Source organism: Megascapheus bottae, chromosome 14 (assembly GCF_031878675.1).
Source record: "Megascapheus bottae isolate mThoBot1 chromosome 14, mThoBot2.hap1, whole genome shotgun sequence".
In the NCBI taxonomy this organism is placed as follows: Eukaryota; Metazoa; Chordata; class Mammalia; order Rodentia; family Geomyidae; genus Megascapheus; species Megascapheus bottae.
In genome coordinates this window covers 24498957-24513551 of record NC_143522.1, presented here as the reverse complement: position 1 = coordinate 24513551, position 14595 = coordinate 24498957, and the positions used below count along the sequence as shown (strand labels likewise).

At 48.5% G+C, this 14595-nt stretch overlaps 1 protein-coding gene across 2 annotated transcripts in view; it reads right to left on the bottom strand.

Annotated features, from left to right (window-relative positions):
* The window catches only part of Slc24a4 (solute carrier family 24 member 4), a 107551-nt gene extending 100599 nt beyond the window's left edge, over positions 1 to 6952 (bottom strand). For both annotated transcript variants that reach the window (XM_090345405.1, XM_090345406.1), the window contains exons 1-2: positions 6757 to 6952; positions 4896 to 5006 (exon numbers count right to left, since the gene is read on the bottom strand). In XM_090345405.1, the coding sequence (XP_090201531.1) occupies positions 4896 to 5006; positions 6757 to 6886 (241 nt within the window). In that variant the 5' untranslated portion in view covers positions 6887 to 6952. The remainder of the gene's footprint in view (positions 1 to 4895; positions 5007 to 6756) is intronic.
* Between the last annotated feature and the right edge of the window lie 7643 nt (positions 6953 to 14595).

Sequence of the window (14595 nt, the reverse complement as noted above, 5' to 3'; positions counted from 1 at the left end):
AGATGAGGGGAGAGGAGTGGAACTGCTCTTCTTTCAGCTTTGCAGCAACTATGGAGAAGCAAGTTTTACAAAGTATGGCGCCCATCAGCATGCCAAATCCTCCCAAGACAAAAAAGAAATTAAACCAAAAAGAAATGTTTGTTTCTAGAAGGGATCAAGAATAAAAGTTTGGTAAGATTAAAAAGAAATCAACTGGCAAGATTGTTTTTCAATATCTCCTGTACACAGGTTCTGTACCATCACTGGAGTAAGTAGATCAGAGAAAAAAATGAAGAAGCTTGGTAGGGGCTGTGTGTGAGTATGAGGTACCAAATACTGTTTTCAGAGCTGATGTTTGTTACCTCATGGCCTTCTAGCAAGTCTGTGAGGAGGGTAGAATAATTGCCGGGTGCCCTGTGGTATAGATGGGAGAACTGAAACACATGGTGATTTTTTTTTAAAGCAATGCTTTTAAGCCAGGTACCAATGCACATATCAATCCATAAAAAAAGCTGAACATGGGCTGGGTGCAGTGGTTCACACCTGAAATCCTAGCTACTCAGGAGGCTGAAATCTGAGGAGCGCAGTTCAAAGCCAGCCCAGGCTAAAGTCCATGAGATTCTTATCTCCAATTAACCACTAGAAAATCAGAAGTGGTACTGTGGCTAAATGGGTAGGGCTTAGGGACAGTGCCCAGGTCCAGAGTTCAAGGTCCATGACTGACCACCCCCCCCCAAAAAAAAAGCCTCCACATGGTAGCATTCCATCTATATGGGGAAGAATAAATCAGAGAATCATGGTCCAGTTTGGTCTAGACATACAAGCAACAACCTATTTGAGAAATAGCTAAAGCAAAAAGAGATCAGGACATGACCCTGAATTCAAATCCTAGTACTGTAATCCTACCTACTCAGGAGGCTGAGCTCTGAGGATTGAGGTTCAAAGCAAGCCTGGACAGAAAAGTAAGACTCAAAAACTGGAAGAGGAGCTATGGCTCAGTGGTAGAGCACTAGCCTTGAGCAAAAGATCTCAGGAAGAGATCTTGGCTTCCAAGCCAATCCTCATGGCCAATAACAACAACAGCAACACATTTTCTTTTTTTGTGTGCAGTCCTGGGGCTTGAACTCAGAGTCTGGGCACTGTCCTTCAATACTTTTTCCTCAAGACTAGTGCTCTGCCAGTTGAGCCACAGCACCATGTCCAGCTTTTCCTGTGCATGTAGTACCAAGGAACTAAACCAGGGCTTTGTGCATGCTAGGCAAGCCCTCTACCACTAGGCCACACTCTCAGCCTAATAGTGACACTTTAATATTCTAATGTGAGCAAACACTGTAACAATGCTAGAAGGAATGCCTCCAAGGGAGACCTGGCCTGAAAGGCCATGGTTTCCTGAGTGGTGGGCAGAATGCACCCTCACTGTTTGTGGTTTCACAAACACAGGGCTGGGGCTCCACATCTGCATTCTTCACATCCCCCCATCCCTGTCATCTGAAGCCAGGGTTGGGAAGCACCAGGCTCCACTCTCCGTTGTCTTCCAGCGTACCAGGTGTACCACCTACATGCCTGCATCTACATTGGTCCCTAGCATGGATGGAAGGTCTGTGCCTCCTAAATTCCAGCGTGAACTCCCAATGTCATATTTGAAGGTGGGTCTTGGGTGAGGAGGTGGGAAGAATGTCAGGTTGAATGAGAACAAGAAGATGAGATTCCCATGGTGGATTAATGCCCTCGTAAAAAGAGGAAGTAGCTGGGCACTGGGGGCTCACCCTTGTAATCCTAGCTACTCAGGAGGCTGAGATCTGAGGACTGTGGTTCAAAGTCAGCCTGGGCAGGAAAGTCCGTGAGACCTCCAATTAACCACCTGAACACTGTACGTGGCACTAGGGTTTAAAGTGGTAGAGCACTAGCCTTGAGTGAAAAAGCTCAGGACAGTACCCAGCTGCTGAGTTCAAGCTCTACAACCTACCAGCAGAAGCAGCTTCTACCAGCAGAAAGCCAGGAAAATAGCCTTCACCAGACACCAGATCTACCAGCACCTGCGTCTGGGATTCCCCAGCCTTAAAACTATGTTTAAGAATTTTGTTGCAGGAGTCATAGCTAAGGTAGTTCCCGAGGGCCTCAAAGTCCTCCCCACTCATTCCCATTTCATAGGTTTCACACACACAGACTTATTGCTTGTTTTGTTCAGACCTTGAAAAGAAAAAAAAAAAACCTAAAACCTAGGGGCTCAAGTCATGCTTTCAAATCTCCAGGGGAAATGTTAAAATCTTCCATAGATGGCATTGGTTAAAAGTGAATCAAACATTTTTAGCTTCCCTACATCAAAGGAAAGGAGGAAAGGAAAGAAGGAGGAGAGGGAAGAGAAGGGGAAAGGAGGGGGAGAAAAGCAGGAGGCCGAGGGGAGAAAGGGAGGGAAAGATGGCATGGGGAGAAAGTGAAGATGAAAGGAAGGAAAGAAGGGGGGAAGGAAGGGAGAGAGCAAAGAAGATGTGAGAAAATGAGAAAGCAAGCAAGAAAGGAAGGAGCCAGGGAAGGAAGGGAGGGAGAGAGGAAAGGAGGAAGGAAAGGACGGAGGGAGGGAGGGAGGGAAGGAAAGAAAGAAAGAAAGAAAAAGAAAGAAGGAAGGAAGGAAGGAAGGAAGGAAAGAAAGAAAGAGAGTCAGTCCTAGGGGTTGGTGGCTGGTGGACTGGCCATCATGGCATCTGGAGTCAGACAAGCCAGGGACGTTCTTGCTGGCTAAGAAGCTTTTAGAAGCAACTAAACTTCTGAACACTGCAGTGCCTTCCCTGCAAATAACATTGTAAGGACTAGAACATATAACGCATCAACCTGTACTTTCAGTCTACCATTTGGAGTAATATTTATGGAGGCCTTTCTATATGCCACGAACTATTCTGGAAATGTTCAACATGAAGCCTAACACAAACGTTAATACAAATGTGAATTATTCCTAGAGATACCAGCCATTTCCCTCTCTTTAGGCAGGCAAGGTTAAATCTTCTTGCCAACAAGGATAGGCCGCACTTTTTTTTCTGGCTTTTTCTGTTTATATGGTACTGAGGAATCAAACCCAGGGCTTCATACATGCTAGGCAAGCACGCTACCACTAGGCCACATTTCCAGTCCAAGGATTAGCAGCTTTAAACAACTAAAAAGGCAAACAGAATAAGTCTAATGGAAAAAATGAAAGGAAAATCATGAAAGAACACAGGAAAGCTCTCCATCTAGAGCAGGGTACTGGATGATGGGCTGGATAAGGGCGCAAATAATAACTCAGTACACGGAAGATAAAGAGATCTCAATGGTGCCTTCAAAATGGTGGCATTCAAAATTAGGTCCTATCCCAGCCAATACGCTCAGAATACATGTGACAGAACCAAGAGCCAGTCTAAGATGAGGATATTGGTGAATCAGAATCCAGCCCAATGTCCATGTGCCCTCACCCCATTCTGTCTCCAGACTGTTCCATGAGCAATTTCCCATGTGGATGGTACTGATTTGTTTCAGGTCCCTGGAGTGGCAGGATGGATGGACCCCAACGTAAGTGATCCCAGGCTTTATACAAGTTTGCCATTGTAAACACCCCTTAGCTTGAGTCAGGGTAGCCTAAACATCCACCTCTGTGGAGAGCCAAGATGAGGGCACAGCTGTGACGGCATGGGTGCCACCCCTCCTGGCTCAGCAGGATGAATGGAAGCACTCCAGAATGGACAGGCTCAAAAGGAATCCAACCCCACTGTACAGGTGTTCATCTCCTGCTCTGTCCCCAGCTTACTTCTCAGAGACCTCTGGGGCAATACAGAAATCGGAACAGCATCTTAGTGGGAAGCCTCAGACTTCATAAATATATGGAAGGGTCTAGGTTCCAAACTCAACTTCAACACTTAGCTTTGTGACTTGGAGCAATCTGTGTCTCCTTTCTAGATCTTTCCTATTCAGTAAATCAGGACTCTACCTCACCTTGGAGAATATAAAATGACATAAAACAGAACACAAAATGACAACATCCAACTCCTTCCCCCTAAGTCCTGGGGTGCCCTTTCATCTTACATACACAGAGCCTTACCAGCCTTTTCCCAGCAACCTGAGAATAGGCAAATGTTATTCTACCCATCTCACAGGTAAAACAACAGAGACTTTGAAAAGATGATGGGATTTGCCCGGCAAGTTGGTGGAAAAACTGGACACAATAAAGTCTCCCACTTCCCTTAGACCGTTGGCCTACACTCCCATGGGATCCTCCTCAGACCACCCCCCCCCCAAGAGTTTGTGCCCAACTAAATGCCCAGAAGATTCTTCTGAGAATCTTCTTCACTCATGCAAGCAACATTGGCTGGCAAGAGAACAGGCCAGCTGTCATTCCTGGGGTTCTGCCTCGCTGTGACCCCCAGAGAATCTGAAGACCATCAGAGCTGCATCGTAGGGCACACAAAACCCACCTCCAGAGGCCAGGTGGCCCACAGAGGAAGATCCCTAAGACCTCAGAATATCTTCCCCTTCCATCAGCCCAATGTTCCTCAACCCTACTGGGTCAGCCCACAGCCATACCCACCACAACTGTCCCCTGGGCTGCCCCTGGTGGTCCACCAGAGGCACGAGCGAGCCAAAGAAGACAGAAAGACAACCAGCATCAAGAGAGGGGCACGTCCTCCGTCAGTCATGACCACAGGAAATCCAATTTGAAACTCCGGAGCTCGACCTTCTTAGTCGCAGATAACAAAAGCACCTAGGTTGCCTAGCAGCACAGGGCGGATGTTACAGGCCACCTTTCCCTACACCCTACAGCACCTCTTGCTTACTCAGAAAACCAACTTTTACCATGCTGGCTGGAGCAGTCCACAGAAGCCCCATCTCTAGGTCTAGGCCAGCTGGCAAAAGGCCTCAAAGTCAGGGGTGGGGGGGAGGCATCTACTTACCAGGATCCGTGCAGTTCTTAGTCATCTGAGTCCCGTTCATTGGTGCCATCAACTTTCTATTCCGCCATGTGTCTGGTAAAACACGCTTGCTAGCAGAAGCAGTTTTGTGACCTGGATTGAAACATCAGTCACAGATACCATTAGGTCAGTATGATAATCTGTACTCTCAAGGCCATCTTAAGTACACATGTGGAAGTAACACAACAGCAACAGCCGAGCCACCTGTGGGAGGGATACAATGACTGCAAGTTTGATGTCACCTGTGCCCTGAATAGCATGTTGTTTCTATTCACATGTATGATTCCGTCTGGGATAATATGGCGCGGGGGGGGGGGGGGAGGGGGGAGCCAGGCCTCACAGGTGCTAGGAAAGGAGTAGTTAGGTAGCTCTTAAGTTCTCTTTTAGTAAATACACTCACATGGCCTCTGCCCCTGGAGGAACCACAAATGGAGCCCACAGAAGTTAGCAAGCAGGTGAAGGCAGTGAGTATCCAAGGGCCAAGCGTGCCTCACACTTAAGTGTGCACACACATCACCGGATGCTCTTGTTTAACAAAAAATAAAATGCAGATTCTGATACTGTCTGAGTGAGACTTGGGGTCTACACTCACTCACTCCCAGGCGATGCACACGGTGAGGGGCCAGGAGTCAAATTGAGTACGAGAAAAGGGAGTGGACACCCACTTAAACTCCTGAAGGTAATTCCTGATCCCGCAAATAAAACTGAATCTGGCTTTCAGACCTTTAAAAGATTCATTTACCGCTCATCTCAATGCATGTGCAAAGTGCACTGTTTCAGAGGGCGGCAATAATACCGCCCGTCTCCAGAGCCACTAGGAATTTCTGGCATGTAATTGGCCTTACACCTTGGATGCGCCCATGGACCCATGTACCCTATGGCAAAGCATCAGGTACTGAGATGTTCAAATTAAACTTTCTGGTTTCTTCTGAAATAAGACACTTTTTAAAACCCTGGATTCCCAAATCACAAAGTTTGGGGTTTTGAGAGGCAGTGGTACTTTGAAAGGTTTAATCAAGTTCTACTTGGATTTTTGCACGCTAATGGCCTTCCTGACAGCCCTACTAGAGTGTCCTCTGCCGGGTACCATTCTGTTTGTAGATTCACAGTCCCAGCTTGAAGTCCTCTGAGTAAAGTTACACTGGGACTCAAATTCTACTCCCTTCCCCTCCCACCTCCCCCCAAAAGTATTTTTGTAAGATTTTCTTCTCTTTCCTGACACTTCCTAAAATATGCATACTCTAGGGGACCTCCCCCACAAAGGCGCTGTCACTCTTTGGTAGAGAGTGCGCATGGCCGCTCCACAAACCAGCTCTCTCCTTCCCCCGGGATTAAGGGGTGGTGAGAGAAGATATGCTGGGGTGAAACGTGGTAGCAATCTCCTGTGGGAACCCGACTGCCTAAACCCGTTGACGGTTTGGTGGAAGACACAAGAAACGTCAGAACCCCATTGGATCAGGGCAAAGAGCCCAGAGCCGGTGGCAGTTTCCAGCCTGGAGTTCCAGGGACGCAGCATCCCAGCCTTGTCCCTTTGCAGAATAGGAAAGCAGACCACTAAAAATCTTGTGCACGCGCGCGCGCGCACACACACACACACTCACTCCCCGGGGACAGAGGCGGTGCAGGCTTCCGTCTTAGTAACGCACACACCTGCAGGAGCCGCGTCCTGAGTCCCTGGGGCGCCGGGCATGGAGCAGCCCTTCCCTGGACGCGAGCTGCCTGCCCGGCAGGGAGGAAACAGGCTGATCTCAGCCTGGCTAGGAAGGAGCGGGAGCTGTCCCGAGGCTTCCCAGCCCAAGCCCTCCAACCTCCCGGGAGGATGGGGACCCACACGGACGCCTACCCAAGCTGCTGAAGAGGCCGGACGCACAGCACGCCACGGCCAGCACCGCGCACAGGAAGCCAACTTGCTGTGGCAGCATCTGTCGCCTCCTGCGAACTTTGCGCGGCCGGAGGGTCCCCTGGAGCGCCATCTCGGGGCGCCCGGGTACCGTCCCTGGAAGAAGATCGCGAGCTTCGGAGGCCCCCAGAGTGCTGTCAGTCTGTGGGCCAACGTCGCTGGAGCTGAAGCGGACGATGCGCAGCTCAGAAGCGAAGAGCCGGCGGCCAAAGCTTCATGGCCCGGGAGCGGGGTGGGCCGGGGAATCCCGAGGGGGGGAGCCGGAGGGGGCGCACGGCGCGCTCCGAGCTCAGAGTCCCGCGCGGGGCGTGCGCGCCGCGCGCACCATGACTCCGCGGCGGGGAGGCGACGCCGGCACGGTGGTGGCGCTGGCGGCCCTGGCTTGGCGCAATCCCCGCGCGTCTGGAGCCACGGCTACCTGACCGCACGGCCTCGACGATCGGGCCTGGCTGGACGCCCCTCGGGGGAGCCCTCAGTGCGCCCCTGCGCCCACTCGCGCCATCCTCTTCCGAGTTGAGCAGCGGCCGGCGAGGCGCCTCTGCTCACCGCGCGCCGAGCCGGGTGTGCAGGCGGGGAAGGCAAGGGCTGGACACGCGCGACCCGCGACCCTCTCGCCCAGTGGCCTCAATGTCCGCTCTCCCGGAGGAAAGATCTCGCCGGGAACTTTCTCTCCGGCTCCTGTGCCGCCGGCGCCTGCGTCTGCGGGGCCTTGGCGCCTCCCGCTAGCTGCTCTCGCCTCCCCTCCTCTCCCCTCCCCTCCCCGCCCGCCCGCCCGCCTCCCACCCTCCCCCGGCAGCACGTGTACTCCTCCCCGAGGGCGCACTCGCCGGGGTGCTCCTCCCCGCCCCCACCCCGGGAGGCCGACTCCTGACCCGCGTAATCCCCTTCCTTCTCCCGGCGCTCTCCTGCACCGACCTGAAATGGGTCCTTTCATGGATCAGCGCAGGCTGACACCGAAAGGAACTGGTTACGGTACCTCCGGCGGATTCGGCAGAAAAAAGAAAGGGTTTTGTTTGGGTTTTGTTGTTGTTGTTGTTGTTTTTCCTGCCCAGAGCTCGCTCCGATCCAGGCTCCCCCACGACCCCACGGGCGCCGAAGCGGCCAGCAATCCCCTCGGGCGGGAGGTACACATGGATTAATTGCCCACATGGAGCTAACAAAACAGGCTTGTACCAAGCCAACCGGGCGCTCGGGGACCGGCTCCAGTGGCTCCAGTAGGACTCTCAGGGAAGGTGAGGGATTTGGGTGACGGGTGCGACATCGACCAGCGAAACGCTGGAGACCAGGCAGAGGGAGAAATCCGAGCGAGTTCTGCTTGCCAGCTCCCCGGCCTGAGAGTTGAGTCTCCCGCTTCGCGGGGCTTTCGGCTTTTGTTTTTGTTTTTCCTCCTCGACTCAGATCCACTCTGTGGATGGAAAAATGGGGCAGGAAGAACACGCGTAGAGAGGCGGTGGAGGCCATGTCCAGATACCACAGGTGGAGAGACGTCGCCTCTCTAGAGCTGACTTCCTTCCCATTTATCACATGCCCATTTAGACCCTGCTCGGGTTAAGTCCATTTAAAAATCCTTTCCTTTTCTTTTTGTCTTTTTTTTTTTTTTGGAACAAGGCCAACTCTATTTAATTAAATAAATTCATACCCACCATGTATGGGCTCTGTGCCAAGTGCCAGCCAAGGAACAAAACAAACAAACAAAAAAAAAATGTGTAAGGACCCAGTCTCTGCTTTCAAGGAACCCTAAATCAAACGGGAACCAAAGCAATTGGACAAATGCTTATTGGGTGCGGTTCTAAAAGCCACTGTTGGCAGAAGGCATTGTGTCCCATAGGCCTCACAGTGGGCCACTGTGGGCCACAGCACCAGGACAGGGAATTGCCAGGGAGTTGGTAAGACATGCAGACAGTGCAGTTATACCCCAGGCCTGTCTAGCCAGAAAGTGCATTTTAAACAAAATCCCTGGAGAGTTGTGTGTAGATTCTAGTGTCAGCGGGTTCGTGTGTGTGTGTCCCAGTGCCTCTGGCTGGCACTGTGTAAGCAGGGATCTTTTGCTTGTATTCAGCTTAGCATAGGGACACAGATAAGAGGTGTGAGAGAACAGGGAGGGAGAAAAATCACACTGATTATTTAAGGCAGCTTTGTCTCCAGTACCAACAAAGATTCAAAGGACATATGAACATCAATCCTAATTGCAATGAACCTCCACCCCCCCACCCTGAGAATATGAAGTAGGAAAAAAACCAACATTTCAAAACATTCCAGAGTCTTGTTTTGCTCTGGGGGTATTTTGTGTTGCTTTAGTGGTGATAATGGGGCTTGAACTAAGGGTCTGGGTACCATCCTTTATCATTTCTCCCCTCAAAGATAGTGCTCTACCACTTGAGTCCCCAGCTCCACTTCTGGCTGAGTGTGTGTGTGTGTGTGTGTGTGTGTGTGTGTGTGTGTGTCTGTCTGTCTGTCTGTCTGTCTTTCTAATTGGAGATAAGAAACTCATAGACTTACCTGCCCAGGCTAACTTCAAACCTCGATCCTCAAATCTCAGCCTTCTGAGTAGCTAGGGTTACAGGTATAAGCCACTGTAGTGTGGCCAGAGTTCTGTTTTTGTCTAGAGATGCCTCCACATTTGCTCAGGCTGCAGTTTGATGACCTTTTTCTAAGCATGAGCCCTCAAAAGGTACTTTTTTGTGTATTTGCAGACTTCCCTTCTCATTGATTAAGACTATAATAAGCATGCATTAATTACAAATGGAAAGTTAAAACATAAAATGTTGTTAAATATGTAACTTGGAAAGTATACTTTGGAAAGGGCCATTGACATTACATTTAAGCCAAAGGGAAAAAGTTGAACTGATAATACATGGTGGTCCACTTCATAAAACAGCATTCAGGTCACTTTAGTTATAGGAATGGCAATGATGAAATTAGGATTTTGTTTCTAGGATTTAGTATTTTCTTAAAATGTCTACATATGGACCTTACCCACAGCGAGAGAAAAATAGAAAATTTTGGATCCAAAATGGGTCAAAGGAGTCATTAAGTGTCTGCCAAGAATCATTTAATGGCTCTTTGATAGAAAATTTCTTTTCTTTGACATTTCTCACCTGCTTTCAGCTCATAGTCAGAACCTCTGGAATAATTTCTATGCACAAATGGATTCCTTTTATTTGACAGTTTAAAAAAGCAATTTGTTTGAAATTGTGCTTTTTTTGCTTCATTTAAATAGTGCCCATTACCAAATAGTCTGAGTTCCAGCTCTAATGACTCACCCTGCAGAAGAGGGAATTGGGTTTTATGTGCCTTTCAGATTCAAAGCATCCAGAGGCATTTTCTAAACCAGCAGAGCCTCAGGCACAAATAGAAAGTACATTCATGTCTGGGTTAATCTAGGACCCTGGCTTTGATGCCTGTTGGATTCTGTTGGATTCTGAGAATCTTTCTGGGATAGTGTATCTTCTTCTGATTTGACACAATAGTATCCTTTCTACCTGGCTACTTTTAGCCATTTTGATAGGCTGGCTGGGACCATGGGTGATGGGCACAATGAATCTTTTCCCTTAAAAATCCTTTCCTATGACAAAATGAGTCTTCTTTTTTTAAAATTAGGATCTTAGTAGATTTGTAGTTTGCTAGAATGACCTTCTCTGTACCTCCTAATTGCACCCATTCCAGAAAATTATATCAGTCCACATCCGGTAGGCAGTGGTTCTCAAACCTGAGCATGAAGAATCACCTGCAAGGTTTGTTAAAACTGCTGAGCTCCATTCCAGAGGTTCTGCTTCAGTGAGCCCTGGGGAGAACCTGAGTATTTGCATTTCTAACAGGTTCCCTAGTGAACCACTGGGTCAGGTTATGCTATAGAAACCAGAAAAATACTAAAACAACTGCTATTTGTCTCTGGCAGCTATGCTTCTGTTCCATCAAGAAGACTACATCACCAGGTACCAATGGCTCACACCTATAATCCTAGCTACTCAGGTGGCTGAGATCTGACAATTGCAGTTTGAAGCCAGCCTAGGCAGGAAAGCCTGTGACACTCTTATCCCAATGCCCCAGTGGGCATTTCCATTGTATTTCCCATCTCATGCTTTCATAATCTGAGCAGCATTATCTCTCTCTACCTGGTGAATGAGTGGCTGGAAGACTTGCTGTCTTATCCATAGGCTAAGATGCCTAATGAATAAAGAATTTGTGGAATGAATGAAGAAACACATTTAAAAAAAAATTTTTTTTTGCCAGCTCTGGGCTTGGGCTCAGGGCCTGAACACTGTCTTTGGGCTTTCTCAAGGCTAGAGCTCTACCACTTAAGCCACAGCATCACTTCTGGCTTTTCTCTATGTGTGTGGTACTGTGGAATCAAACCCGGGTCTTCATGCATGCTAGGAAAGCACTTTAACCACTAGGCCAAACTCCCAACCCAAGAAACACATTTTTGCCTATGAGGGGAGAAGATAAAGAACAGGTGCCCTGTGAAGGGGTAATACTCTGTCCATCATTTCAGCACCATCCCAGGTTTCCATCCATCATCAGTTTCAATCAAGGTCACCACTGACCGATTCACCTCCTCAGAATCAAATGCTCCTCGCGCACCCCTCCCCCAATAGTCCCAGCCTTGGCTTCCTTAGCAATGCACTCTGAAAGAGTGCTTTTCTTTTCTTACTCTGGCCAGCTGGTTTTGATCTCCCCTGCCGTCTGGGGCTTATTTCTTCTCACTTGTTACCTCTCTTTGTTGCTGACTCACAAATCTGAATCTATAGGTAAAATCTTAGTCATTCTGGCCAGCATATTCAGGGCATTGGCTCTGTCACTCCCTATGCATGCCAGTGTCAATCAGGCCTCAGCTCTGTTCACCTTCTCAAGGGTGAGACTACGGATCCCTTTCTAACTGGCCCATAGCAACAGCCAGTTCTAACTCCAATTTAGCTGCCATATCTCCTTCTCTACCTAGTAGCTGAACTCATTTTCTGGAAAAAGAAAAATCTGGTTCTGTCTCTCCTTTCTGTAAAATCCAGAAGCTTCCTACTACTCCCGGAATAAGTCTCCCATTCTTTTTTTTTTCCCCAGAGCTGATGACAAACTCAGGGTCTTGCTCTTACCAGGCAGATGCTCTTTCACTGAGCTAAATCCCCAATCCCTCCAGTTCTTTATCATGACTTGTCAGGCCTTTCGTGATCTAACCAGTTCTCCCAACACTGGCTGTGCCTTCAAATAATATGGGGGAGCTTTCCAACCACAGTTGGTGGAGCCTGGACATTTCTATCTCCCCCAAGCTATAGCCAGGATAGAGGATCACTGTTCCAATGTCTCTTCACCCCAATTTCCAGCCATTCATTCAGAACCTCCTGTAGTCTCCCCCCTTTTCTCTAAAGGTGACGTTTGTTTCACTTGTTCGGAACATGCTCTCACCTCCCAGGACCCCCCCTAACCGGGCAAAATTTTCTTCTTGCTTCTAGCCTTAAAGGAAAGATTGTTTTCTCTGAGAAGCCATCCAGGATTAGGCTGAGTCTGGACAGGCTTCTGCTTTGAATTTACAGTACCTTCCCCCTTCCTTCCTTCCTTCCTTCTTTCCTTCCTTCCTTCCTTCCTCTCTCTCTCTCTCTCTTAATTTTCTTTCTTGTCTTCCTTCCTGCCTTTCTACCTTTCTTTCTTTCCTCTTCCCTCCTTCCCCCTCTCCCTCCTTTCCTTTATGTATGTATGTATGTATGTATGTATGTATGTATGTATGTATGTGCCAGCCCTGGGGCTTGCACTCAGGACTGAGGTGCTCTCCCTGAGGTGTTTTTTGTTGTTGTTTGGGGGAGGGGGTTGGTTTTGTTTTTATTGTTTTGGGTTTTTTTGCTCACAACTTGTGCTTTATCAGTTGAGCCACAGCTCTACTTCTAGGCTGGCTTTTGAAGCATTATCCTCAGATTTCAGCCTCCTGAGTAGCTAGGATTATAAGCATGAGCCACCAGCACTTGCCTGGCACATTTTAATTATTTAAATAGTTCCTCCTGCTGTGCTGTACCTGTTTGTTTTCTTATGTCTCCTTCCCACCAGACTCTTAAGTTCTCCAGGACAGGAGCAAATCCATTGAACTCAGGACCCTATGCTTGGTTGTTGTTAGTAAATGCTCAAGGAAGGAAGGGTCAAGTACTGCCCACATTTCCAAAGGTGGCATGCCCCACTGCGTTTCCCTCATGGGCATCTCCCCTAGGCAGTGTTCCCCATCCTTGGATCTCTGGAGTACCTCAATAGCCCTGAGAAATAGAATCAGACTCAACACCTTTACTTTGCAGACATCCCAGGAGACTGATGTGTCTTTCAATAAAGTGGCCTGCTCAAGGTTGTAAGAGACAGGATTTGAACCTGCCAGCCAGGATTTGAATCCAGCTTTCTGCCTTTGAAGACCAATCACCTTCTGTACCATGAGGCTTCACCCTAGAGGTAAACTGATTAGCTCACTGATTTCTATAGAGCCAGCTACTTGCCACAGCACTATTTCTTGCAGGAGACCTCTGCTGGCCACTATGGTGGAAGCCCCTAGCTAAGGAAGAAACACTACCCACTGGAGCTGGGCTTCCCCCAAATCAACGTGCAATTCTGACATGTATGGTAAGCCTAACCTCCAATTCCTGCGATTTAAACACAGAAATTAACCAGCCTGCTTGCTCACTGTTCATTCAAATAACATTTACTGAGTACCCAACAGCAGAGCATTTTGTACTGCGATAGGTTACCATAGAGGAACCCTATGGAAAATATGTCACACAGAGAGGACTGACAGAACAGGGCCATGAAATCCAACACTAGGGTAGCACAAGGAACATGCAATCGGTGCCTTTTGTGCAGTAACCTCTAAAACAATCCAGGACTGTTCAGTTCTGTTCCTTTGCCACTCTGGGACCCAGGTTCTTTCTACCTTGTATCCCTGCCATTCCCAGGACAGTGTCATCAGCTCCATGGTCACAGCTGACTCACCATCAGATCTGGGTTGTAGTTAACAGAACAGAGGAGTTGGGCAAGAAAGTGGAACATTGCAAAGCAGCAAGTCCCAGGAACCTGAATGATCCATTCCACTCCTCCTCTGTTGGTATAAATGTCTAGAGAGAATGGTATATACCACTCTATACAATGGTATAAATGTACATAGAGAGTGGTATATAGCACTCTGTACTCCACTGGTATAAATGTAATCACATGACCACATCTAATCACAGAAGGCAGGGGATGCCTATCACAGCAGCCAGAGTGTATACAAGAAGACTTAACATGGCTGTAGAAGCAAAGAGGAGATCGAGGTAGACAGCAACAAGCCTCTACCAAGAACATGGAACACTGATTGATGATTTGTTCAAGATCCCCCAGAGAAGAAGTCACACGCCCATGCTCTAGGACCGAAGGGTAGATCCCTCCACACCCTCTGCCTGTTGCCCTTCTGCTTGCTTAGCCCTTGTCTATCTGCTGGTAGAGACAAGGCAAGCACAGTGACCAGAGCTACTTGACAGAAGACTTGGCTCAGAAGATGCTTCCAATTTTCTGCTGTTAGCTTGCATTCTTGCTGAATATAAACCATGGAGATATAACACAAAAGCCAGCCCTTCCTTGATGATCGCTGCACTGCACAGCCCAAAGGCAAGAACCACTTGGGGTTGTGTTTTTCTACAAATGTGCTTTATTGTGTTTTCATAGCCCTTCATTCCTGTCTAATGGCTCAGGACTGAAGAGCTCTGGGCTCTCTGCACGTCTGGAAGGGGCCTTAATACATGGGTAGAAATGACAATTGTGTTGGAAATAAATGATGATGTC